This window comes from Haemaphysalis longicornis, unplaced genomic scaffold, assembly GCF_048455015.1.
Source record: "Haemaphysalis longicornis isolate Haplotype H1 unplaced genomic scaffold, Haemaphysalis longicornis Haplotype H1 scaffold_4, whole genome shotgun sequence".
Lineage (NCBI taxonomy): Eukaryota > Metazoa > Arthropoda > Arachnida > Ixodida > Ixodidae > Haemaphysalis > Haemaphysalis longicornis.
In genome coordinates, this window is record NW_027526361.1 from 101,192,540 (window position 1) to 101,217,278 (window position 24,739).

Sequence of the window (24,739 nt, forward strand, 5' to 3'; positions counted from 1 at the left end):
TTCAGTGAAAGTTCGTCCACTACATCTGTGTCCGAACGTAACGTCTAGAAAGTATCGCTTAAACCGCGCGTCGGCACCTTGGGGCTGAGCTCGCCCAGGGGGGTAAAGCGAGCTCCGAGACCGTACGAATCGTGAGGGCTGACATGATACAATTCCCATCGTTGCCAGATCAATTGTATTCAGCCCTCTAAAAAGTTGTTTCGTAATTACTAAACTAAAACAATGAACTGAAGCAAAATAGTTACAAATAATTGCCTCAGTAATTAAAACTAGCTCTATAAAATACTTTTATTGTAATTAAGCTCTAATTAGCGAACAAAGAGTAAGTGCGTAGTTCAGTTTTGGTTTCGATTTTTTTTAAGTGTGCTAAAGTCCCTCGATCGGCGTTTGCAGATGAAGGGATTTGAAAGTGTGCTAGGAAGTGGCGAGGCCCTTGCGCCTGACTTGCGCAGTGCGTGCGTGCAAAACGTGTACAACTGGTACTACTCGGATGCACGCGCTGAGCAAGTGCCTCCCCGGCCGCTTGCGAGGCTGTCATTCGTTTCTTCACGTTAAACACCCTGTCTATTGCCCCTGAACTGACGCCGGAACAGCGACTCCGATCTGACCTTGACCATTGCAAGTTCACTACAGGCTACGGAGTGGCAGCCAGCGATTGTTTCCGTTGGAAGAGAAATAAAAGGAGCTTTTATAATCGTTCGGTTGTTCCAGTTGTTTGCAGTTGGTTCCAGTTGTTTTATTCATGCAACTTGTTAAACCTCTTCGTGCTTCGAACTTTCGCGCAAGTGTTCGTGAAGGTAGAACAAAAAATAGGTAACGAAATGTGGTTTCTTTTTTAATCAGTCACAATAAGTCAATGTTCTCTCCTCGCGCGCTCTGTTCGGAAAACTACTGCCCATTCAATACTGCCCATTCAGTCCCGCAAGCTTTAGTGGTGGAAAGCAGCTAGAACTTGACGAATACAGACAGAAAGGAAAACAGGGCATGCCGCTGACTGTATTTCGCATACTCCCTTGGCATGCATTCTGCCACTTCGTTGGCCTGCGATCGACCGCGCTCTTTCGTTCCTTTGCTTCAAAGGGCCGCGACTCACCGGCAATATCAACGTTGGCCCATGCGGTGACGTTTTTTTTTTTTTGGGGGGGGGGGGGGGGGGGGGGATCAATAAAGGTTTTACATTTAGCTAACGCCACAGTTCACTTCACTTCATTTGAAAAGCATTGAGCGACTCGCAAAATGTCACAGAATGGCAAATAACGCGGCACAGCGCAAAAATGCACGGAGATCATGACGGAGATTCATTTTTCTGTGCGCCCCAGTACGGATCAGCTGATTCCTTGGCGTCCTCGCGCATGCCATCAGTCGCATTCGAGCTTGCGCGCAAGTGTTGTGTGAGCGTTGCCACATCTTGCTCAAATAGTCTCGGTACATATAAGTCACACGCTAAACCGAAAACACGTCGGTTACCTACCCACAGGAGATAAACTACGCAATGCCGTCGATGCCGCCTACACAGAATCCGCCTGGCAAGCGGTCCGCCATGTTACAATTAATCCCGGCATGCTTCGCTAGCCGGACGCGGAAACGCCACAGTAGCACGTTGCCAGATTACAACCCATCGCTTTCGCCGTTTTTAGTAAGCAAAAGCTCAGCTGGCAACCTTCAAATCGTTGTATCATGTCTGCCCCTGTGTGTCGTACGGTTCCAATGCATTGGCTCAGCGGCGCGCTTTCCCTCTAGAGTCAGTATATTATCTCTATGAGCTCGCCTGATGCGTTTTGCAGACGCCTCACGAGCTCTCACTGCATCGGGGTCTGCCTGCCGACATGCGCGTTTTCTCGCCGCTTCCCGTTCTCTGACGTTTTGGAGATCCTCTTCGCGCCGCAGCCGTGCCGCTTCGCGTACGGCAGGGTCCTCGTGCCGTTGCCGTGACACTTGGGCCTCTCGTTCTCGAACGCTGGGATCTTGGCGGCGTCGTCGCGCAGCCAGACGACACGCTTCGGCCTCCCGCTCTCGTACGGCAGGATCTTGGCGGCGGCGTCGCGCAGCTTCACGGAGCGCTTCTGCCTCGCGGGCTCGCACATCTGCAGCCTTATCCATCGGGCGACTCCGAGCGCGCGCCAACAGCGAACGGATTTTATTACAACGCTCCCCGCCATCTAGTAAACAATCCAAGAACTAAACTAGAGGTAGCCACGCCATCTAGTAAACAATCCAAGCGCATCTTTTCATCATATACAAGTACCGCCATCTAGTAAACAATCCAAGAACTAAACTAGAGGTAGCCACGCCATCTATTAAACAATCCAAGAACTAAACTAGAGGTGGCTACATACATACATCGAGGATGGACAGACCCACGCCCTAAGGAGCTTCGCCCCTAAAAAGAAGCTCCTATTTTGTGTTCCCCTCCCCTCTACGGCATCAGCACTAGCCAGCCAGCCATGTGCCGCCCGTCATGCGACCCCCCATGCTGTCCTGCGCTTTGCACGTGCAAGATGGAAGGCTGTCACGGCCGAGCAAGTTGAGAGGGGAAAGGGCGAAAGTGTGAAACTGCCAAGGCCTAGCGAAATGAACTATAGTATGAGGCGGCGATGAAAAAGACGCGGGAAAGAAAGGAACGGAGTGACAATGTGACTTTGGAAGACACTGATAGCAGAGAGAGAAGAAGCGAGGCGGAAAGCGCCGCGAAAGAAACTTGGATTGGGCGAGTGAGGAAAGCCGGTGGCCGGTCATCGCCATGCGGTTGCGTCGTATGCGTTTTCACATTCGTCGGCTCGATGGGAGCTTCAAATTCGCAAGCCGCCGGCCACCTGGACTTTGACTTCTCGCAATTGGAGCGTTGGCATTCGGCTGCCACGTGGGGCTGTCGAAGGACAAACTCCCCCCAGCGAGTACCCACCTGCTTTCTCCACAGCAGATTGAAGTACGCTGCACTAACGTCAGCATCTCTTAGGGGTTCATTAAGAAGCACATTGGAGTTTCTTGACATTGTCCTCTGCTCGACGCTCGCCCTCAGGTGCGAAGCCCTGGCGGAGCTGATCTGGCAGAACCGGCAGCAGATCAAGCGGGTGGAGCACCTGGCCGTGCAGGTGCCCATCGGCGCCGCCTCGGCCATCGGGGACCGCTTCACGGCCCTCAACGCCCAGGTGACCAACCTGCTCTCCTCCCTGGTCACCAGCACCTTCATCATCGAGAAGCAGCCGCCCCAGGTCATGAAGACCAACACCAGGTTCACCGCCACCGTGCGCCTGCTGGTCGGCGGGAAGCTCAACGTCCACATGACTCCTCCCCAGGTCAAGGTATCCATAATCAGGTGCGTGGGGGTTGTGTTGACCCATCTCTCCTTCCTTCCCTTACCTCTTTCGGGGGGCTTCGATTTCTGGCTGATGTGACTGGCCAGCTGGCCACTACGCTGCGTAGGGCGGAACACATCGGCCGTGAATTCAATCAATCTGCACTCCAACACACAGCACCTTGACAAAATCTGAAGCTGCAACGAACACCCCGGTTTATCATCATTCTCAACCCAACAAAACATGCTCCGACACCGCGCTATGTTTGGGCGTTCTGAAGCGTGCTCAAAAAATGTGCCACAATTACTTTTATTCACGCCGTCTTCACTTAGAGCCTACCAAGGTGACGCAGTGGCGAAGGCGCTGTTCCCAGTTTGACCCCAGTGCCAGCAGCTGTGTTATTTCGAAACGCCGGTGTGTTGAGATGTTGGTGCACATTATAAATCCGAGGGGGTCTCTCGAATTATTCGTAGTCGTCCACTACGGCATGCGTCAGAGCTTAGCTGCAGCTTCGGTGCATAAGACCCCCCAAATTTGAATTTTTTTTTTTTTTCATACAGTCGAACCTCGTTTAATTCGAAGTCACATAATTAAAACCAATGGATAATTCGCCATTGGTCCCGGCAAAGTGGCGGGACTTGGAAGGGGGAAAACTCTGGCTAATTCGAACCTGAAACACGTGCCCTGGTTAATTCAAACAATATTGCCCGGCTGCAGAGACTACTTTTCGTGAAATTTGAAGCCGAAGGCCAAAGTTCAATGCGTTACCAGCCTCCACAACTTAACACATCCGTAACCGCGTGCTTGCTCCATGTACACTGAAGCAACTGGCATAAACGGCGCGACCTTCGCACTGTGGATCGCAGTCCAGAAGTGGGCGCCTGCTTCTTGTCGAACTAACCACTGCGTATGCCGTGCTTTCGCATCGCAGCACGTAGTTGTTGAAAGTTCACTCCGAAGTACACGCAATACCGTCTACTTCATTGCGCTTGCATTTCTAATACTGGTAGTGTGCACTGTACAGTCAGCCAGTTCGAACTCCGGCTAATCCAAACAGACTTTCTATCCCCTCGGGGTTCGAATTAACGAGGTTCACCTGTATCTAGCTTGGTCATGGAAGCGTTGCGAGCAGCTTGACAGTCCTGGAGCATGCTTGGAGGGTGGGGTAGGTTTACCTTATGCGTTCACTAAAAAAACGGTTAGCTGTACTGTTGCATTGCCTGTGGCAAACACACACCCACGAGAGCTTTGGTAAATGCAACATAACTTTGCGTCTGTTCGAAACACGCTTTGCTCCTTTGCACCAAGGCTGCAGCAGGCAGCAGCAGGTTCGGCAGCCTTCTGGGGCTCACAATAAATGCTGGTATAGTCGGTCAAGCCACTGTGTTGACCACACAATCAACCTAAGCCCTCGGAGGCAAGGATGGTTGTACGATGTCAGACTGCGGATGGTCTTTTACTTTGATTGGTATTTTCCAGAGATGAGATTTGCACCTTTTTTTATTGTCACCATAATAATAATAATAATCATCATCATCCTACTAGGTTCACTGCAGGACAAAGGCCCCTCCCATCGACCTCCAGCCACCACTGTCCTGCTCAGCTCGAGTCCATTTTTTGCCTCCGAATTTCCTTATTTCGTCTCTTCATCGGGTTATTGGCCTTCCCCTTCTTCTGGACCGTCTCTCAGTATCCCCTCGGTTATCCTGATAATTCACTGGTTGTCATTTTGCCTAAATATGTGTCCAGCCCTAGTCCATTTCTTTTTCTTTATTTGAACTATGATAGCCTCTACTTGAGCTTGTTTTCTGATCCAGGAAGCTTGTTCCCTCTCCCTTAACATTACTCCTTTCATTGTTGTTTCCATGCACCGTTGAGCCGACCAAAGTTTGCTTTCCAATTGTTTCATGAGGCGCCAAGTTTCCGCTCCACACGCCATCACCGGCAGCACGCATTGGTTGTATTATCCTTTTAGGGATAAAGGGAGTTTACTCTTTATTATTTGGTAGTGCTTGCCGAATGCACATCGGCCCACTCCTATTCTCTGCCTGATTTTCCTCTCGTGGTTGGGTATCAGCACTGACCATCTGGCCAAGATAGTTTTCAGTCAAACCCACATACAACGAATGCGATATTTCTGCAAAAAGTTGTTGTATCAGTATCGTTATATCTGGGCTTGCCCTTAAAAAATAAGGAGAAAGACAAATAATGCGGTGTGCTACCTTTTTATTCTGTTAGCCACTCACTGCCAGGTCTGAAATCATGGTAATAGAGAAGGCGAGCTCCTTTGCTCTCTGCAGCAATACAGAACAGGATGTCTGCTTATGTAAATGCTTCCATTTCTTCTTATCGCCGTCGAGGTTCGCAAATTGCATGATCTTCTTTTCGTCTTTCACGATAGTTAAAACTGTAGACGTCGACCGTTTGTACTTTTTGTCGACTTCGGCATTTCTTGCCTCTGAGTGTATCTTGCGAGGGATGTTTGCCTTGGTGCCGACGTTGACAGCTTTTCGTTTCTTCGGCGTGTAACCCTCATTTGCAGCCATTACGCTCTGCTGGTAGTTGCCGAGCTGACTAATTCAATGCTGAAGTATGAAGGAAGAGTGCGCACATCCGAAAAAGAATACAAACGTTGCAAGCAACGCTGTCGCCATAGGCAATTAGCAAAATGTAGCCTCGTAAGAGAGCGGCTAGTGAGCTTTCATATGAAGCTACGTGAGGGTACTAGCAAATGAATGTAGCAGCATGGTAGTGAGGCCACGAGCTCTGTGCCAGCTCTTGTGCTGGTATATGTGCATGACTGGCGGGCCAGCAAGCCCTACAGAGAAGCCAATCAATCGTGCGCAGGCCACTGGAGCGTGTTTTGAAAGCCAGCTTGGACGAAATGAGCACGTGCGTGGCGCTCCTGGAAACTGAAAGTACGCTGTTGATGCCGTTCTGTATCTCCCGTGCGCACTTTTTTTCGTGCTTTCCCCTAGATGGCTTTGAGTGCTCGTTATGATAGTGAGCAGCTATGGACACAGTTTCAATGGGGAGGACTCCGCATTTGTATATTTGAGGAAATTCTGTCGTTACAGCCGATGTGTCGTCACAAGCGGGTTTGACTGTATTCCTCTACTTGTTCTAGTGTTTCATCGCCTGCACTGAAAAGGGCGTATTCAGCAAACGTTTATTTGTCGTTACTTTAGGTTTATTTATCATTATTTTCATCCCCACAGCGAAGGTTTCTGATTGCAGTTCTTCAATCATTTTTTGCAGTTCTCCAAAATCACTGAGCAAGGCTAGGTCATCTTCAAACGGCAAATAGTTCAAGTATTCCCCGTTTATCCCCAACCATCTGTTGTCGTAGTCAAGCCCCCTGAAATGAATTTGATAACATGCACTGCAATGCCTTCTTGTTCATTAACCCTATCGTGGACTTTTGCTGTTACCTTTTATGTGTTCTGTCATTTTGTGTGGGGCATTGTTTGTTTGTTTGTTTGTTTGTTTGTGCAAAATAACTCCACCGTGAACTTTCGCTGTTACTTTTTAAGTGTTCTGTCATTTTGCGTGGGACATTGGGAGGGAGTGTTTGTTTGTGCAAAATAACTCTGCCGTGCTAGTCTCCTTTGCCATCATCCAATGGCTCGTCTCTTTCTCTGCTTGCAGTGAGGGCCAGGCAAACTCCTTGCTGAAGAGCGACAAAGTTGGTGTCGGGTGAGTAGTGTCTCTGCTGCCCCGTGCGCTTGTTGTTGTTGTTGTGGCTGTCGCAAAGAAACAACCCTGCCCCTCCTCCCTGGCACGGTGTGCAGAGAGGCGAGCGGGGACATCCTGAACAACACGGGGACCATGGAGTACCACCAGGCCACCAGGCAGCTCAGTGTCAGCTTTAGGAACATGGTGGGTGCCACATTGTTCTTCCAGAGGGGTCAGGCTCTCTCTGCTCCTGCCTGCTTTTCCCGGTCTCGCATTTTGTGGGGCTGTTGCCGGACCATTAAGTTTTTTTTTTCTTTTTCCTAATTTTTCCGTGTTCTTGCTCAAAAGAATTACTGGTGGGCATAACTTGGAGTCTATTGGCACTGCCTAAATATGGGTAGGACGGGAGGTTTGACTTTAGCTTGCTTGGCCCCTTGAGCAGTGTAGCACACATGATTTGTGACGTTGCGTTGGAGTAGCCCCATCCGTGTGTATGTGTGGGAGTTTGTCGACGCATTCTTTGTTGCATAACATTTGATATTGCGAAAATACTTGGGCCTAATGAAATTCGTTTTTTTTTTTCTTCAGCAATTGCGGAAGATCAAGCGGGCTGAGAAGAAGGGAACGGAGGTAAGACACGTTTTGTTCTGCGCTATTGCTGCTGTCGTTTCAGTGCTGCTTCTAGTAGGTAGGCTGCAATGTTTTTGCATAGGGCTACCCCTAAAATAAGCATGAGTTTTTCTCAAGTACCCTTTCTATCGTTGCAGTTTTGCACCTTATTTGTGAGCCCTTGGTAGTTTTTAACAAAATTAATCTCAGTGGCATATAGAGTTCTTGTCAAGGTACTGTGCATATTTTAAAAAGAAAAAGATAAACAAGAGCCTCACATGCCTACTTATTTTGGAGAACCACCATTTGGATTTTGGTACGGTGTGTTACTACGTGTTACCATTGCTTCTCTGCAAATCCCTTGCTTTTTCCTGTACCATGCTAAAGTTTGCTCTCTCCCTCCCGTGCCCGACCTCTGCTCGCAGTCTGTGATGGATGAGAAGTTTTCGCTACTGTTCCAGTCCCAATTCAAGGTTGGGGGTGGAGAGCTGGTTTTTCAAGTCTGGGTGAGTCTCTCTCCACTGATTACAGTCAAACCCCGCGATAACGAAATCTCACTAGTACGAAATTCCCGCCGCAACGAAATATTTTAGCATCTCACGGCAACGAAATGTTTTGGGAAAGCAATCCCGCATTAACGAAATTCGCTGCTAGTCCGGCTGGCATTTTACCCGCCCATTTGAGGCTAACAGTGACCAAAAAGTGCTCAAATTCCTTTTTTTCGGACTCAAAGTGCATAAACTTTTGCCAAAGCACGCTGGCATGGCCACCGCCATGTTTGTTTACCAAAGGCCGTGCAGCAGGCGGTTGTGGAGGCAACCTCGCAGCAACACCACCAGGGGGCGACACATGGTGACTCATGGCGTGGCCGCACGGCTTTGGCTTGGGCTACGCTAGCTCGCTACCGCTGAGCAGCACGTGCGCGTTTGTTGTGTGTGCGGCGATCGGCGTGTTTGCTCTCAGTAAGATGCCTCTGCCAGCCCAAAAGCAGAAGTTTTTATCGCTACAAGCGAAGGCCTAAGTCAGTGGCCCAAGTGGAGGAAGGTAGGATAGCGACGACGAGTTTAGAACTACCGGAACCTAGCTGTACCATTTTTAAAAGCAAGGCTGCCACGTTTTATTGGCGCACGTGTGCAAAACAAAACATTGACGGCTGTGGCCTTTCTGGATGTCAACAAAGCGGTGCTCGCTTAGTTCTGTTAACAGCATTGTAACCAGGTGCACTGTCCGGAAAAGTTCGTCAACAGAAGAAGCTGGGCTTAGCTTGCGAGCTCAGACATGCGCAGTGCTGAGAGCGTGCAGAGGTGAACCTGCACATTGTTTTGGATGCATTTGACACGATCCGGTCGTTCTTAGGCGCACACGACGACTAGCAATGAAGCACTCATTGTAGTGTGAGAACTGGGCTGTGAAGTTGCTGCAAGGTAAGGCTCGCAAAGTAATTATAACCGACTTCCAGAAATAAATTTTGGCTTGTGGCCGATTTTCCTGTCGTTTGTATTTCATTCTCGCAGCAACGAAATTCCCGCAAAAGCGACTTTTTTTGGCTTTCCCCGGCGGTTTCGTAAGACCTCCGACTCCCATGCCAATATGTGGGAAATCCTGGCCGAAGAAGTATTTGTAATCTCCTTTGCGAGTAAACCTTAATCATTTTCTTTTTTTTCCTCATCACAGGATCGTTTGTTGAGCATATGACTTTTGGTAGTTGTGGGAGGGACGTTCGGAAGGCATTGAAAAATGATTGCTCGCCTGTGGTAATGCTTTTTTGGCAGGCTGTAAATGTCAGTTTTAAGAGGCTCCGCAGGTCTTGGTCGGGTAGAGAAACGGCTCGTCAGGTTCCCTCCCCGTTCTGCTCGCAGACACTGTCGCTGCCTGTGGTGGTAATTGTGCACGGCAACCAGGAGCCCCATGCTTGGGCAACGGTCACCTGGGACAACGCCTTTGCGGAGCCGGTGAGTTTGAGAGACAAACGATTGGACGTTTTGTTTAATGGGCGAGCGTTCTTTCGACTACTGCCCCTGAAATCTGTCTGGCCGTAACACGTGGCATGATGTGCTCCCGAGGTATGCATTAGACCATATGAAGAATTTAGTGAAAAGCCCTCTATATATTGAAGGCCATTGGGCCTCCAAGGTAGGCTTATCTAGGAGTGTATGTGCCGAGATTAGCCCCTGCAAAGAATGCCTTCACACTGTGGGGCAATTCCTGCTCTGCAGTCCCTACATCATCTGATTTTGCTGTGAAGCTGTTTAACTGCCAAGAAATTTGGCCTTGGCACAAGTGTTGAGAATAACCATGAGAAAATTGCGCAGAAGGTTGGGAATTGACAGTAATGTAGGAGGGACGTATTCATCCCAGTGCTGGAGGCTTTGCTGCATGTTAATTTGATTGTAGGTAAATGTGCACACCTTTGTTGTTGTGGTGGTTGTTGTCTGTCTGCATGTTCTTCCTCTTCCTTGGCTATGATTAACAAGTTATGTTCTGAACTGGATCTGGAGACTAATGTTGCAACTTGCCCTGTGGCTGTGCTCTGGCATGGGCCAAGGGCTCTGCTTCTGTGCGGTCCTGCTCAAGGTCCCATCTGCTTGTTGTAACAACGTTTGTTGGGTGTGACCTTTGACTCGACTATGGTGTGCTTCGTTGCTGAGGTCTAGAATTGTTGTCTGAAAGACCAGTGTGAACTTACGCCCAAACAACGTCATGCAGCTTAGCCTTAATCTGTCATGTTTCTTTCCTTCATCTATTTTTTGCTTTGTGCGGATTTATTTTTATGTTACGTTAAATACAGTATCAGAGCTTTGGGTTGATGCACATTAGTGGGGTTTATTCTGTTTGCATGGTACAGTAAAACCTCGTTACAAGAGGCACTCAAGGGACCCGAAAAACATCTCTTGTAACCAGGGCCTCTTGTATACGATGTTGCTGACATGTTGAACATAAAAAAGTCAACCAAACCGCTTCCACTGAAAGGTCTCTTATAACCGATTGTCTCTTGCAACAATGCTCTCGTAACGAGGTTTCACTGTAGTTGCTTAGAACACCAACTAACATCTTCGTGCCTACAAAAGTAACAATAAGTAAAGGAACCCTACCTTTTGAGCTCATATGAATACATGCATTGTATCAGCTCCTTTACGTGATGATTACTAAAGGAATGTCGAGCTTTTTGCCCTTTGAAAGGGCAAAAAGCGTGGGGCCAATGCGTACCACTTCTTTCAAGCATGAAACTGTGGTGTTCCCTCACCTCAGCGGTGGCTACGCCTTCCTCGCTGCTAGTAATACCCCCTGTGCCCTGCCTGTGCAGCCCTCCTCGATTGCTCCGCACTAACAGCTTCCAAAATCGCTTCATCCCCCCCTCCGTTCTCACCTCCTCCTCCTCCTCTCCCACATCCTCTTCCTCCTCCCGCTTCGCTGTGCTGCTGCTGCTGCCACCGTCCACTGCTGCTGCCCACCATGGCCCCCTCCTGCCTTCGTTTCCCCTCCTCCCTCTCCTCTGCTGTCGGAGAGGGGGAGGGTCGTTGTCTTCTCCCCGTGGTGGCGTGGTGTGTCAGAAGCGGCGCCCCTCGTCGTCCCCCCACCACCAGGGTCGGGTCCCCTTTGCGGTGCCGGACAAAGTCCCCTGGCCACAGCTCGGCGAGGTGCTCAGCATGAAGTTCCGCTCGGCCACGGGACGGGGACTCTCCGAGGACAACCTGCGCTACCTGGCCGGGAAGGTCTTCCGCAGTGAGTCTCTGCTGCTCCCCCCCCTTTCCCTGGAGGACGTTCAGTCCCTTGTTATTAGTTCCTTTCCCTTCACAGTCGAGTGAGGTGCACTGGTTGTTTCAGTAACTGGAGTTTCGAGTAACGTGGCATTCCTGAAAACTCTCCCGCCCCTTCTAGGGTGAAACGCCTTAAAGGGGCCATGCAGACAACACTAGTTTGGTACATTTGAAAGATTGCCTCGTTAGAATCATACTGACACCACTTTTAACGTAAACTTCGCTCAAATAAGCTACATAATTAGGAAAAAAGGGAATGGCCATGCAACCCACTAGCTCATTTCCCTCAACAGAACCTATGATGTCATTCATATGTGCCAGCTCTGCGATTGGCTGAGGCCGGCAAAAGCAAACTCAAGTTAGGCAGGGCTTATAAACTCGCCGAGCGAGCTATTTGCGTTTAAATATAGGGCCCATTCTTTTTATAGCATTCTGGGGTAAACAATGGATGTTACCAAAGTACACGTAGAGTTACTGATGTGTACTGCTGTTGGTACTGCGCGCAATATGCTTGTTATAGCTGCACAGCAGTGCAGCACTTTGGGGTTGTCTCAGACGACACTTGCCAATTGGCGTAAGCGACGGCGTCTTACGTGATGACCACATTTGTCGAATGAACACTATGTTCCACGAAACGATTTTTTACCTCAACAAAAACAAGCCAGGTACAGATACGGTCAAAAACAAAGACAGGAAACCATATTTTCATGCAAATAACTAAAGGGGAAACTGGCGCTAGTGTTAACGCAAACATGGCAGCGCCGCTTACGCTTCAATGGGAATGATGGGTAGTTCTGGAACCGGATTGCGTAAGATCAAAACGGGCCTATGGGTGTGCAAATCATGTTTTTTGACAAAAAAACTCTTATTGCCCGATTCTCCATTTGTAAATTACATGACGAACAAAAAAGTTAGTACCAAAAACGGGTTTTCTACAAAATAAAACTGCGCGTTTAAATAAACGGCAGACGCGGAGTCGAGGAGGTTTGTGGAGCAGGTTTGCCATTTGCCGCTAACTACAGCAGGACTCGGACTTCTTTAAGAACTATTTGTAAAAGTTTCGGCGCTTGTAGTTTGTAATACTAAGAAAAGTTTTGTGCTCATAAAAAAAAAAGAAACCGATTACCTTTGGAGAAGTTATTCTTGCCTGAATTTGTGACATTCATCAAGCTGCGTTTGTATCAGCCGCCGGTGGTGCTGTTCTACGCCGCTGGAGCCGGCGACGAAAGGTGGGGCTGTTCTAAGCGATTCGCAACCTACGTCAGCTTCGACAATACATTACTCTGCCGAATAAGCAGCGCCGCAACTCCTGTTCGCAGACAACTTCGCCGCACAGAGCGCCGTCATTTGTTTCTGTGCTCGCTGTGCGGCAATGAATTGATAACTCACCCAATTCTCAACTCTGGTTACAAAACATTCCACTCAGGGTGGCGTCAGTGCACGCGAGGCATGCAGTTCAAGGAGAAAGGTATTTTTGATCGCTTCTCCCAACACCCCGAGTAGGCAAATGCGTTCATGTAAATCAAAAACGAAAACGAAACTGCCTGCAATCCATAGCAACTTCCACAAGCCATCGAGCGCCAATCCGAATCCAGAACTACCCATCACGCCCATTGAGGCGTACGATTGCAGCGCCAGATTCCTCTCTAGTTGTTATTGTATGAAACTCTATGCAGAAAACGGCCTGCCACGGTTTAGTGGCGCCATCTAGGTTGACCAACAGTAAACAAGGCTCCCCAGCACATGCAAACGTCACGAAAATGCACAGTTTGGCGGGAGAACCAAAACTTTAACCTAAATTGTTTAATTTCTCAGTGAATAAAGCATCATTTGCTCTTGGACAAGCGCTGGGGGCACTATAAAACGCGAAATATTTCGAATAAAATGAACTTGTATTTCGTCTGCATAGCCCCTTTAAGTGCCCCATTCTGCGACCAACCAGTGTTATGGTTGTCTGATTCAGTAAATGGCTGCCTCTGGGAAGGGTAAATAAAGAACACATTTGAGTTCATATGGGGACCGAACTTGTATCTCCAGAGTAGGACTTGAGTGCGTTACTACTGAGCTACCTCTGCACGTTGCCAGCGGTGGGACAGGGGTTAGTGTGGTGTAGTGCGCACAGTGGGACGGGTGAATGTGATGACATGCGAGCAGCACAGGTGCATGCCTACCTCTGACTGTGAAGTGCCACCTGTCCTAGTGATTCGCATCAAAAGACGGAAGATCTGGAAATGAATGAAGAGCCGCAAGCATGATGTAGCAGTAAAGACGTCTGATCAGTATCTCCAGGGGGAGCCATACTGCAGTCATCTTTGAAGCACGTAAGCAAACTTAAGCGCCCTGAAATTTTTCATATTCCCTTATCCCTGGCTTTTAATGCTTAGAGGGAAGAAAAAAAAAAGCTCGGATTTGGAGAAATTAATGAGAATATGGGTGATTTAAAAATGAGAGAAATACCGTATTCACGGGATTGTAAGTCTACTCGAATGTAACTCGACACCCAAAATTGCATCTCTAAAAAATAAAAGCGAGTGCAGAAAGCAGTCTGTTTGAATTCTGCTGTTAACAAGCGCCGAGAGAGTTCTTCGGGTCCAGGGCACTTATTAGGACATCTAATTCAGCACAACACAGAAGTGACACAAGCACGCGGCAACGTGGCCACCTAGAAAATCGTACCACAAAGAGAAGCTCTTCCGTCGACTACCAATACCCCCCATACGGTGGCTCTCCCATCAGTGATCAATGCTCCCACAAGAGCCGTGTGCTCGTGATGCGCGCAGTACGTGTTAAAAAAAGAAAAGCTTTTGTTTTAGCTTGCGGAATAACCATGCGCTATGGGTTGAGCGGGAAACTTTATTCACAATCATGAGAACACATTCGGTGCAAGATGACAACCATCCAAGCTACCGGCAGCGGCCACTGCCGTGTGATATCAAAACAAACATGTCGGTTTATGGAAACGGCCACTTGCGATTTCTTTTGTTTTGTGGGTACGTTACTCGCATTCAAGAAGCGTTTTGTTCGTCTCTAATAAACAAAATGAGTATTAGCGAATCCCTTGAATCAATGCATGGCGCTAGCGTAGGCACAGTCAAATCACATTGTTCAGTACACTTGCGAACGCGCTGGTGGAAGTTTAACCACACTAGGTACGGTGGACCAAGGGCACAGATCGGAAATGCCAACTTTCAAAGCCAGCATCACCTTTACTGATGCCAGAGAGATAGATAGATAGATAGAACTTTATTCGAGCCCTTGAGGTCACCGTTGAGGCGGCCTCCGACGGGGTGGTCCTTGAATGTATCCAATGGTAAACGCTACGCTTAGGCCGTAGCCATAGAAACTAGGGTGCCAAGCCTTCCCCAGCTCGTAGCAACCCTGATTTTTCATTTCTCTTGCCATTACTAGCGGGACAAAGTTCAATTTCGATTCTAAGTCAACCCCCCCAACATTGGATTGTCAAACTTAAAAAAAAAAAAAAAAAAAAAAAAAAAAAAGTCGACCTACAATCGTGTAAATATGGTAGTCTTCTCCTCCTTCTGTTTGTGGGTGTCGCCCCGCTTTTGAGAGCCACCGAAATGGACTTGTGCCCCTGTGCGTTCAACTTGCAGACACGCAAATCCAGGACTACACCAACATGCCTGTGAGCTGGTCTCAGTTCTGCAAGGAGCCCCTGCCCGAGCGCAACTTCACCTTCTGGGAGTGGTTCTATGCCATCATGAAGGTCACCCGCGAGCACCTCCGCGCCCTCTGGAACGACAGGTGCGCATGCTGCCGACAGAGTCTGGTCGGTTTCTGATCGCGCTGAGGAGGAGAGACGGGGAGAGTTCGCTGTGGCTCTTCCGCCAGTGTGGAGGAGGCTTAGCCAGTTCTTCAGGGCTCAGCGGATGTTTACTGTCTGCCGAAAGTTTCTGAGCTGCGTCAGAAGTTATTAAATCGCAAAGAATTCAAAACACAAGCTTACTTCTCCATTGAGACTGAAATGTGTTATGCCGGGAAGCTGGCGAAATCGAGTCTCTCTTTCTCAAATAATTAGCCACACCGCAGTCATCAAATAATTAGCCACACCGCAGCAGTAAGGTATTGCTTTGCATTATTTGTGGCTCAAACTTTTGGTGCGGCCTAGAAAATTTCGACAATGGCTGTACACTTGACAGTGTAGGGCCTCTGAGAGGTGCCTGTCCTGAAGTAAAATAAGAACGTAGATGTGCAGGGAGGGAACAACGAGGGGATTGTTCCTATCAACTCCTCTCGAGCTACAGGTTAAGTCCTCATGAGTGGCGCCTCTAGCGTGATGTGTGATCTTTTAAGTGCAGAGCACTTTAGGGGGTCGTCTTGTCGCCGTAGCTCGCTCGTAGGACCCAAGTAGAGCCACGCGGCATTCCGTCGTAGCGGCTGTCGTCGCGGCGTAACCCAGAGGCTTTGAAAGCCAAGCAGTTTATATAGTCATAAGCCTTGAGACTCGTGAACCGCTGGCGCTTGTCATGCATCTCCCCGTAGTTTAGCACAAAGTAAGCTGCAGGTACATTTGAGGCAAAATATACGTTAGTAACCAGCAGCGCCCGCGTTGATTTAGTTAGGGATGCTCTTTGGGTTTGTTTTTACGATAGCAAGCGAAGAAAAGTGGCAGTGCAATGCTGGCACGTGCGGGAGGAAAAGCAGGCACAAAAAGAACACAACTCCTGCTGGCGCAGTTTCAGGCAGGGGTCGCGCGGGCACTGCGAATGCGGGAAATTTGAATTGCATTGGGTGGTAGCAGTGAGCGAATAACGGTGCCACAGCCCATTATGGCGAATCACTGCTCTGCACTTCCGACAGCTTTTACATTGAGTGGAACGGCTTTAATTTTTTTTTTCCCCCTCTCCTCCCCCTCGTGCAGCGTGGTGTGGGGCTTTGTGGGTCGGCGTCAGGCAGAGGACATGCTTCGGCAGGGCTGCAACGGCACCTTTCTGCTGCGCTTCAGCGACTCGGAGCTGGGCGGCGTCACCATCGCTTGGCTTCACGAGGACCCCCAGCAGGGTGAGCTCTACCTCTCACTTGGTGTCGACTTGGGACGCAGGCTCCGAGGACGATTCTATCGCTCTTGTGAACTGGTGGGCTGTGCCCGGGCATTAGATGGCATTTCTTGCCACTGGGGTGGAAAGCCTCTTTGGATCTGAAGGTCTGCAATGGGTGTCCAACTTGTATGCGAGCATGTGCGCGTGCCTCTAGCTAAGGGCCCCCCTCCCCTCTCCAATGCCGCTGTGCAGACACGAAGGAGGTGATAATGATCCAGCCGTTCACGAGCCGAGACTTCACGATCCGCAGCCTGGCTGACCGTGTGAGCGACCTGCAGCAGCTCACCTTTATGTACCCCGACACCCCCAAGGACCAGGCCTTCGGGAAGTACTACACTCCGGTCACGGGTACGTCGCTGCCCCCCACTTCCGTCTCCTCGCCTGTTCTGTCTGTTTCCCGTTTGTCCAATCATCAGTCCTGATGAGCTCCTTTACGAGGGGCTGTTGTGATCTAGCAGAAAATATTTGCCGTGTTTTCACGGTCAATCGTAATGCACGTTGCTGTTTTTTAGGGTGTACAGCGGAGAAGTGTCCTAGGATGAGATGCAAAACGAACCCAATCTTAATGCCACTGTGTTGTCTTGAAGCATGGTGCGGCAAGATGTCGTCTCTCCGTTAGGTGCTTCAACTGGCACCAGTGTTGAACTTGCAGTGTATTCTGTGACATGAAGGATTTGTTGGCAGGGGACACTTTCACCCTCTCACCTGCTGTGCGTGTCAAGCGTTAAAGGGGGCCATGCAGACAAAACACAAGTTTGGTTCATTTGAAAGATTGCCTCGTTAGAACCATTCTGACATCAATTTTGACGCACACTTCGCTCAAATAAGCTACATTATTAGGAAAAATAGGGAATGGCCATGCGACCCACTAGCTCAATTGGCTGAGGCCGGCAAAAGCGAACGCAAATTAGGCAGGCCCTATAAGCTTGCCGAACGACCTATTTGCACTTGTATGTAATGCATATTCATTTTGCAGCAGTAAGAATGGTGGGGTAAACAATGAAAGTTACGAAAATACACGTAGGCGTAGAAGTACCGATGTGCACTGCAGTTGGTACAGGGTGCACTGTGCGGGTTTTAGCTGCACAGCAGCCCGTCGCTTTGCAGTTGTCTTACACGACACAGGCCGATGGCGTAAGCGCCACTGTCTTACGTGACCCTGTTGGTTGAGCATCCCTCATGATTCACTAAATGATTACTTTCTACTGTAACAAAAGCAAGCCAGGTGCAAATACGGTCAAAAACAAAGCAACGACGGACAACGGTTCGTGGCTGACTATGGTAGCGCCACCTGGGAGGACTGACGGTAAGCAAGGCTGCATAGCCAAGTGATAGACTGGAAGTTCTTTTTTATGCGCGCTGTTATGACTTCATGGTGGACGTCCCGAAAACGCACGATTTGGCGGGAGAATCATAATTTTAACCTAAATTGATTAATTTCTGCGTGAATACGGCATCATTTGCTGCTGGACAAGCGCTAGGGGCTCTGTAAAACTCAAAATCTTTCGAATAAAACAAACTTGTATTTTGTCTGCATGGCCCCTTCAAAGAAGGCGAATGGATGTTCTAATCCCTTCCCCGTTTCTTCTCGTTCTTTTGCACAGACACCCAGCCAGCCATCAGCAATGGCTACGTCAAGCCTGTGCTTGTCACTCAAATTCCGGGGTGAGTAGTGAAGCCATTCCACTCCCTTTATCTCTGCAGCCTGTAATGGGTAGCTGTTGTCTTGCTGTTTGCAAGGCAGAGGTGTTCGAGAAAAACAAAAAAGCAGCGTTTGAAAGTCGGGAAAGCAGACAACTGGTAAGCAGCCCTAATTTAAAACAGTCAGGCTGCACCAATGGTAATTACCAAGTTACTGCCCCAAGGGTGAATACGGAATACCGCCGTATTCCGTATTCCTCCTCCAGTCGAGGAGATCCTTGAAATCTCTTTTCACGTCTAAAAGCGGTGCAGTAAAAGCGCTCTACTCAGCCGATTCGAGGGAACACATGGAGTGGAGGGTGGACTGAAAACGCGGCCAATAGATCCCCTTAGTGACTGACATTGTTCGGGTAGGTAGTGCCTCTGTGGAGAGTTGGGCTTCAGGCTTGTAACCTGACCTTTTCACGCAAGAAAAAGGTAGTTTTGTATAAGAAAGTGAAGTGAGCATAATGTCGAGCAGCCTACTGTGGGTTATTGCGGGTTTCTTTCACACTTCATAATCTGTTCTGCCAAATTACTGATTGACGCGCGTGCACTTGTTACAACTTGTACTTGGATCTGACAGCGATCCAGCTACAGTAGAATCTCGACGATTCAAATCACCGGGGGTGGGAAAACTAGGGAGGACGGTATGTTTATACGTGTACACGTTTGGAACTCCACACTAGCATCCTTCAGTCTTATTTTGTGCGTTCCATTCACCTCAGAAGGGATTTCGGTGGGGGAGAGGGGGATTTGTCCTGAATCTGTTTGTCATCAAATGTGCTGCTGCGATCAGTCATTGTTTTCTCTCTCCCCCTCCTGTCTCTTCCTCCTCTCTCGCTCACATGCTCGTGCCACTTGTGTGTCCAACGAATCCCCTCTCTTTCTCCCCCTTCTCTCTTTTTTTTTTCTTTTTATAGATTTTGTATATTTCTTGTCTGAGGCCATGCATGTAAGTCCTCTTTCCAAGGTATTTCACGGATGCACAAAAGCTAACGCTTTTTGCACAAGCACACATGCATTGCGCACTGGATATATATATTGCCTTTCTCATGGATATATATGTTGCCTTTCTCATGGCAAAGCTAACCTAAGTGTTATACATCGCCGGAGCTCCGAAATGAGGAGTTTTTGTTGGAGCACTGACTCCCAACCATTTTGCCTTTCAAAGTGTTTTGTGTTGATGCTGATAGGCCACTACCTAGCTGCCAGCTGCTTCGAAGTGTTTTCATTTTCGGGCCTACAGCAGAGCTTGCCGTAAACACGCGCGTTTTATAGTGCACACATGGGTGTGTGAAACGCCAAAGATCTTTTTGGAGTGTGGGTTTCCAGGAAAACAAAAAAAAATGGTTGTAGGCTGATGTAAGAGTGAGTCCATCTTGGGACTTACTCCTTGCTCAAGAGGATTTTGAGCCTGTGCTATGGATGAGCAGAAAAAGTTAGGGGGGGGACAGTGCTTTTAAACAAGCGTGCTTTAATTTTCCAAGTAAACGCTGTGGAACTTGTCAGTCTTGCTGCTTTTTTCCCCCGCTGATTTCAAATATGCCATTATTTTTTGGGTAAGTCAGTTAGCTACCAAGATAATTAAAGATAATTAGTCATTTTTGGAGGAACAATGGACAAAACAGCGGTAGTCGTAAAACTGTAATCTTTATATTTTCCAATACTATGAACCCTGGTGAATGCAATATTTGAAGCAGTTTTTTGATGTATCGCTTGGAACTAATTTTACAGCTCGTTAAACTTTGGTGGACCCATTTCGAAGGCCCATTTCAGACACCAAGGTTTAATGAGCTGTAAAATTTGTTCCAAGCAGTGCATTGAGAAACCGTAAAAAAGAAGCAAGACTGACAAATTTCACAGTTTACACTTAAAAATTAGAAGATTGTTTTAAGAGCCATGACCCCCCTTAATTGGTTGTTCAAGGCCTAAACGTGTGTTTTAAAGGGAGAAGGGAGACTAAATTTGCTGCTGGAGGCAACTGGAATAAGGGGAAAACACGCAGCAGCCTGTTGACATTCATGCAAAACACATTGGGAGCTGAAATGGTGGGGGAGGGGTGGTACGATAATGCCAAAAAAGAAAGAAAAATCGAGTTAAAATTTCCAATCTTTTTCATTTGCGGGCGCAGAAAAGTTAGCAGCCCCAGTCTGTTGAGCGTAAATCGGTGCTCCGTATTTGAAGGGATCGCGAAGACAGCATACAGCTTTGCTGTATTTGAAGCATCGGGCTCTTAATTTTGGTTGACGAGAAACGTTACTGCCATCATCGAGGGATTAAGTGTTTGAAGGGCTAGATTTCGAATGACTTGTGAGGAGCTTCAGAGAGCAGCCAAGAATGGGCACTCGGTACACTTATTCAGTGCCGTTTTGAAGAAACTGGAAGGTTTGAACTGCTGATCGAGCCTAGGAAAGCCTAGTAAAACATAGCAGGGTATTTCAGTGTGCACTAGCCTTATGCCGCATATTGGCACTGCCCCTGGACTTTGATTTTGCTTCGTGCAATTGAAGGACTAGAATTGGACAGCTTGAGCTTGCATGAACCGTGAGTGACTCGTGAAAAAATGGACGGGATTTATCTGTAATTTTGACTCCAAAAGCTACCATGCTGTTGCGAGATTTACCTGAGTGATGGTGTAGCATCACTGCCGCTCCTGTTGCATTCCCACAAAGCTATTTCAATAATGACCCGCCGCGGTGGCTCAGTGGCTAAGGCGTTGCGCTGCTGAGCTTGAGGTCGCGGGTTCGATTCCCGGCCGCGGCGGCCGCTTTTCTGATGGAGGCGAAAAGCAAAAACGCCCGTGTGTTCGAGATTTCGGCGCACGTTAAAGATCCCCAGGTGGTCAAAATTAATCCGGAGCCCTCCACTACGGCGCGCCTCATCGCCTGCGTTGCGTCGGCGCGTTAAACCCTACAATCAAATCAATCAATATTTCTATAATGCTTCATTTGCGAGTCATGCAAGCTACAGGTATCGCATCGCAGTGCTGGAAAGTAGGTGGTGAGTCGCCATCCTTTCTTTTATCTTCCTCAATATGCGACTTTTTTTTTTTTTTTTTTTTTGAAATTCACGTAAATCTCGCATGAATGTTACTTTGGTAGCAATCTTTCAACTGGAGTGTGGTTGTATGTTGTCTTCTTGGGTCCCTTCAATGGATGTCACACCCCAGCTGGCAAATCAAAAGCAAGCATATCAGCCCCATTCATTCCCGACATTGTTGTAACCATCTGCCGTAGCTGTAAGCTCTGGGCATGCTGCATGTAGTGCGTGCTAATGCATTCTCGCTAGCACAACCACTCACCGGCATGAGCCACGCGCACTGGTGATGCTCTTTGGGTGTTTGTGCCCCTTGTATGTCCGGATGGGATTGTCAGCCTTACCTTCCTTGCTTCAACTGCACTGTGGAGTAAAGGAGCACTTCCTGGCACTATTAACAGCGAGCAGCATGCCTTGGCACGCGTGATGCATGTGTTCTCGAAGCACTCCTTGCGAAGTTGACAGCCTGTTTGCAGCGGATTCGGTGTCCTAGTTAGAAGGTAGTATTTAGTACAGTAAGACCTCTTTACAAGAGACACCCAAGAGACCTGGAAAATGCCTCTTGTAACCAAGGTCTCTTGTATGCAGTGTTGCTAACATGGTAAACATTGGAAAACCAGCCAAGTCTCTTTCATTTAAATGTCTCATATAACCAAGTGTCTCTTGTAACAGTCTCTTGTAGCGAGGTTTTACTGTATTTAGAGCATGCTTTTTTTTTGCAGATTGTTACAGAGTGCGTTGATCAAACGGCTTGTTCGAAGTAAGCAGAGCTGTTGACTTGCACTCGAACGTCGGAGTTGGCGTAAATATGCTGTGAAGCATAAATATGCTGTGAAGCAGTCTTGTCTTTGGAGTAGAGGCTGTTTTCGTTTTTGAAATTGCATTGTACGTTTTGCAAGAAATCTAGTGAGAGTTGAGCAAATCAGTGAATGCTTTTGACGCGCTTGCTTTTTTTTTTTTTTCTTTGGCCAATCTGAAGACGTGTTCGTGCTTGATGATCATGAAATTTGGGGCTAATATCGCTCGCGTTCAGTCTGATTCCCGTCAACCAAATGATAAGTCCATCGATCTGTTTGTCTCTTCACTAGTTTGTCGCAAAATTGGGGATGGGAAAGAATATTGGCGCGTTCCTAGAAGGGTGTTGTAGCAAAAAAAAAAAAAGTAGAAAAGAACATTTACTTTCAACCATTTGCTCTTGTGGTTTGTATACTGAACCTTTTTGTGCCATGCTTTCATCCATGCTGGGTTTCTCCCTACTGAGCTTCAGGAAGTAACAGAAATAGGAATCTGTTGGCCATGGCTCACCCCTTTGTTGAGACGGCAGAGATCTGTAAAAGCCGCAATACTTTCTTTGCAGCTTTTCAGCACTGCAAATGCAGGGACTGATCCATCTAAGCCTATGCTGACTTGGCAGGCTTCAACTACTGGCCAGCAATACAGTCAAACCCACTTACAACAATACCGGATAGGACAATAAATTGGGCATATCCATGAACAGTTGTGGCACCGCAACTTTGCTATATGGTAAAATAAACCGCTTATAACAAAAGTCATTTACCTTATGGGTTATAACAGTTTAGCCTGGCACTATGAGCCTACGTAAGGTGTAGTATTTGGAGATCTGGGAGAGATCATGGCTGTATTTTATGTGACCAAGCGTGACTTTGTAAGCATGAAATAAGTTGCGGCATCGTCTGTCTTTCCAACACTGAGAAAACGTTTGTGCCTTTTATGTAGCCATGCTATCCCTGAAGGAAGAGACCTGCTGACTGCCCCTTTTATCTCCTGCTGTCAGCTGGCCCAGGCAATAAGAAAGGCAGCGGGCAGCTCTTTAACACTGTAGATTAAAATAAAGCTACGTTAGGGTAAAGGCTAATGTTGATTACCGATGTTAAAAAAGGCAGAAAACAACACCACTTTAGTAACGGGCAATCTGCCCGTCGCTGAAAAAGAAAGTGTCAAGGATTTGACACAGAGACTTCCTCCTGTGGTGAAAGGCAGTGGTCTTTCCTAGGGGCCCCGTACAGTTGGTTTGCACACATTGGTTGGCACAGTTGCATTTCCATTTTGTAAATACTGGGTGAAAACCCCTAAACGCTTTCAAAAGTAACTTTTTCTGCCCACCCCTGTTATAGCAATTACTGGTTATAACAATGGCGTTTTTGTGCCACTTCAGTGTTGTTATAAGTGGGTTAGACTGTACTAACAATGTTATTTATATCCCTGGTTTTATTCATTATTCTAGCCAGCCACAATTCCCCCCCACCCTGCCTTTGTTTTTTTAAACTGTGGCTGCAGCTTTGGCAACTTTTTCTCTGATGAACAAAACCGGCACAACGGCATGGACGGGCGAAAGCTGTTGGTTCATTTATTTTCCCCCTTCGAGAGTCATTTTTCTTTTTCGCGTGATGCTTTTTCTTTCACTGCCTCGACTTGCTCAATGCTGCTTTAATGAACTCTAATGAACCAGTTGATAGCTGTGCTCATGCCATTCTCTTTGTTCTGTGTGTCTTCCTCAAGTTTGGGTACCCTGTAACATGAAGCACAGTCTAACCACAAGTATGCGAAGCCAACTAGTGGCCCGTTTCCTTACCGTGCTGTCTTCGGACCTGTCCGGAATGGGGCTATTTCCCCACCACTTGAATGAACTCTGCGTGGTGCCCTCAAGTGATTGAAGCTCGCGCCTCTGAGACAATGTGCACAACAAAGCTCAGTTTGAGCTATATTGCTAGCCATTCGTTACCATCATTGTATTTTTAGAGGGTGGGCGATGTATCAGAATTTTGCTCTGGACAGGCAGTTGGACAAAAAGTAGGGAATCGAGGGGGTTCTTTGAAATGGGGCAGTGTGTCGGAATTTTGTCGTAAGCATGCTAGCAAATTCAGCTCTGTGGGTTTGGCGAGTGCGTTGTCATAGGCGCTATAAGAAAGCCGGCGGGTAGGACGGTTGAGAGTCAAACGGCACTTTCGGGTGCAGTTTTATCTTCAATAAGTGTGTGTGTAAATCATCCGGAAAAACTCTTGAACATTGCCTATGAATTCTAGGCTTCAGTCTCTGCTAAAGATATCGGACAGTGTTTGCAACTCTCTTAGCTGTACCTTAAATCAGCAATGGAAATAATGAATGTGTCTAATGACACCTGGAACTTCAGTGTTCAGTAAGACCATATCCAGCAACGCCATATCGGGGGGTCATCGCCACGGGGACTAATCATTGGATACTGCTGAAGACTGCTCTTCCTGTTGGCTACGAGTTTTTTTCTAGCTTGTCAATGTAAGGTCGCCCGGGCTTGACCCTACTGGTCTTGCAAAAATCCGAGCGGTTCCAGGAGCCCCTTGCCTATTGCACTAAAAACTCCCGTCTGATAACGGAAAGAGTCATCCTCGGCTAGTGCCTGTACTCTCGCAGCTTCGCTGAGCCCTTCCCTCCTCTTCCTCCTCCGTTGCAGACTGTCGGGCATGTTGAACCTGATGGACAGCAATCCGTCGACGCCACAGTCCTTTTTCCACCCGCACTCGCCGGACGCCAGTGCTGGCATCTACCACGACGGTTCCTCCCTCGACCAGGCCATGCAGTAAGTGCACCAGCGCCTTGCTGCCCGTCCCCCTCTCCCTCCCCTTCCCCT

General features: G+C 48.1%; 1 protein-coding gene across 6 annotated transcripts in view; it reads left to right on the forward strand.

Moving 5' to 3' along the window:
* Stat92e (Signal transducer and transcription activator Stat92E) overlaps window positions 1-24,739 on the forward strand; it is a 158,529-nt gene that overhangs the window by 107,848 nt on the left and 25,942 nt on the right. For 5 of the 6 annotated variants that reach the window (XM_077707421.1, XM_077707416.1, XM_077707419.1 and 2 more), the window contains 12 exons: window positions 3,020-3,316; window positions 6,945-6,992; window positions 7,088-7,175; window positions 7,560-7,601; window positions 8,006-8,086; window positions 9,440-9,532; window positions 11,132-11,303; window positions 14,950-15,100; window positions 16,218-16,357; window positions 16,588-16,743; window positions 18,000-18,060; window positions 24,563-24,688. In XM_077707421.1, coding sequence (XP_077563547.1) covers window positions 3,020-3,316; window positions 6,945-6,992; window positions 7,088-7,175; window positions 7,560-7,601; window positions 8,006-8,086; window positions 9,440-9,532; window positions 11,132-11,303; window positions 14,950-15,100; window positions 16,218-16,357; window positions 16,588-16,743; window positions 18,000-18,060; window positions 24,563-24,688 — 1,455 coding nt within the window. The remainder of the gene's footprint in view (window positions 1-3,019; window positions 3,317-6,944; window positions 6,993-7,087; window positions 7,176-7,559; window positions 7,602-8,005; window positions 8,087-9,439; window positions 9,533-11,131; window positions 11,304-14,949; window positions 15,101-16,217; window positions 16,358-16,587; window positions 16,744-17,999; window positions 18,061-24,562; window positions 24,689-24,739) is intronic. The other variant, XM_077707417.1, reaches the window with a different exon arrangement.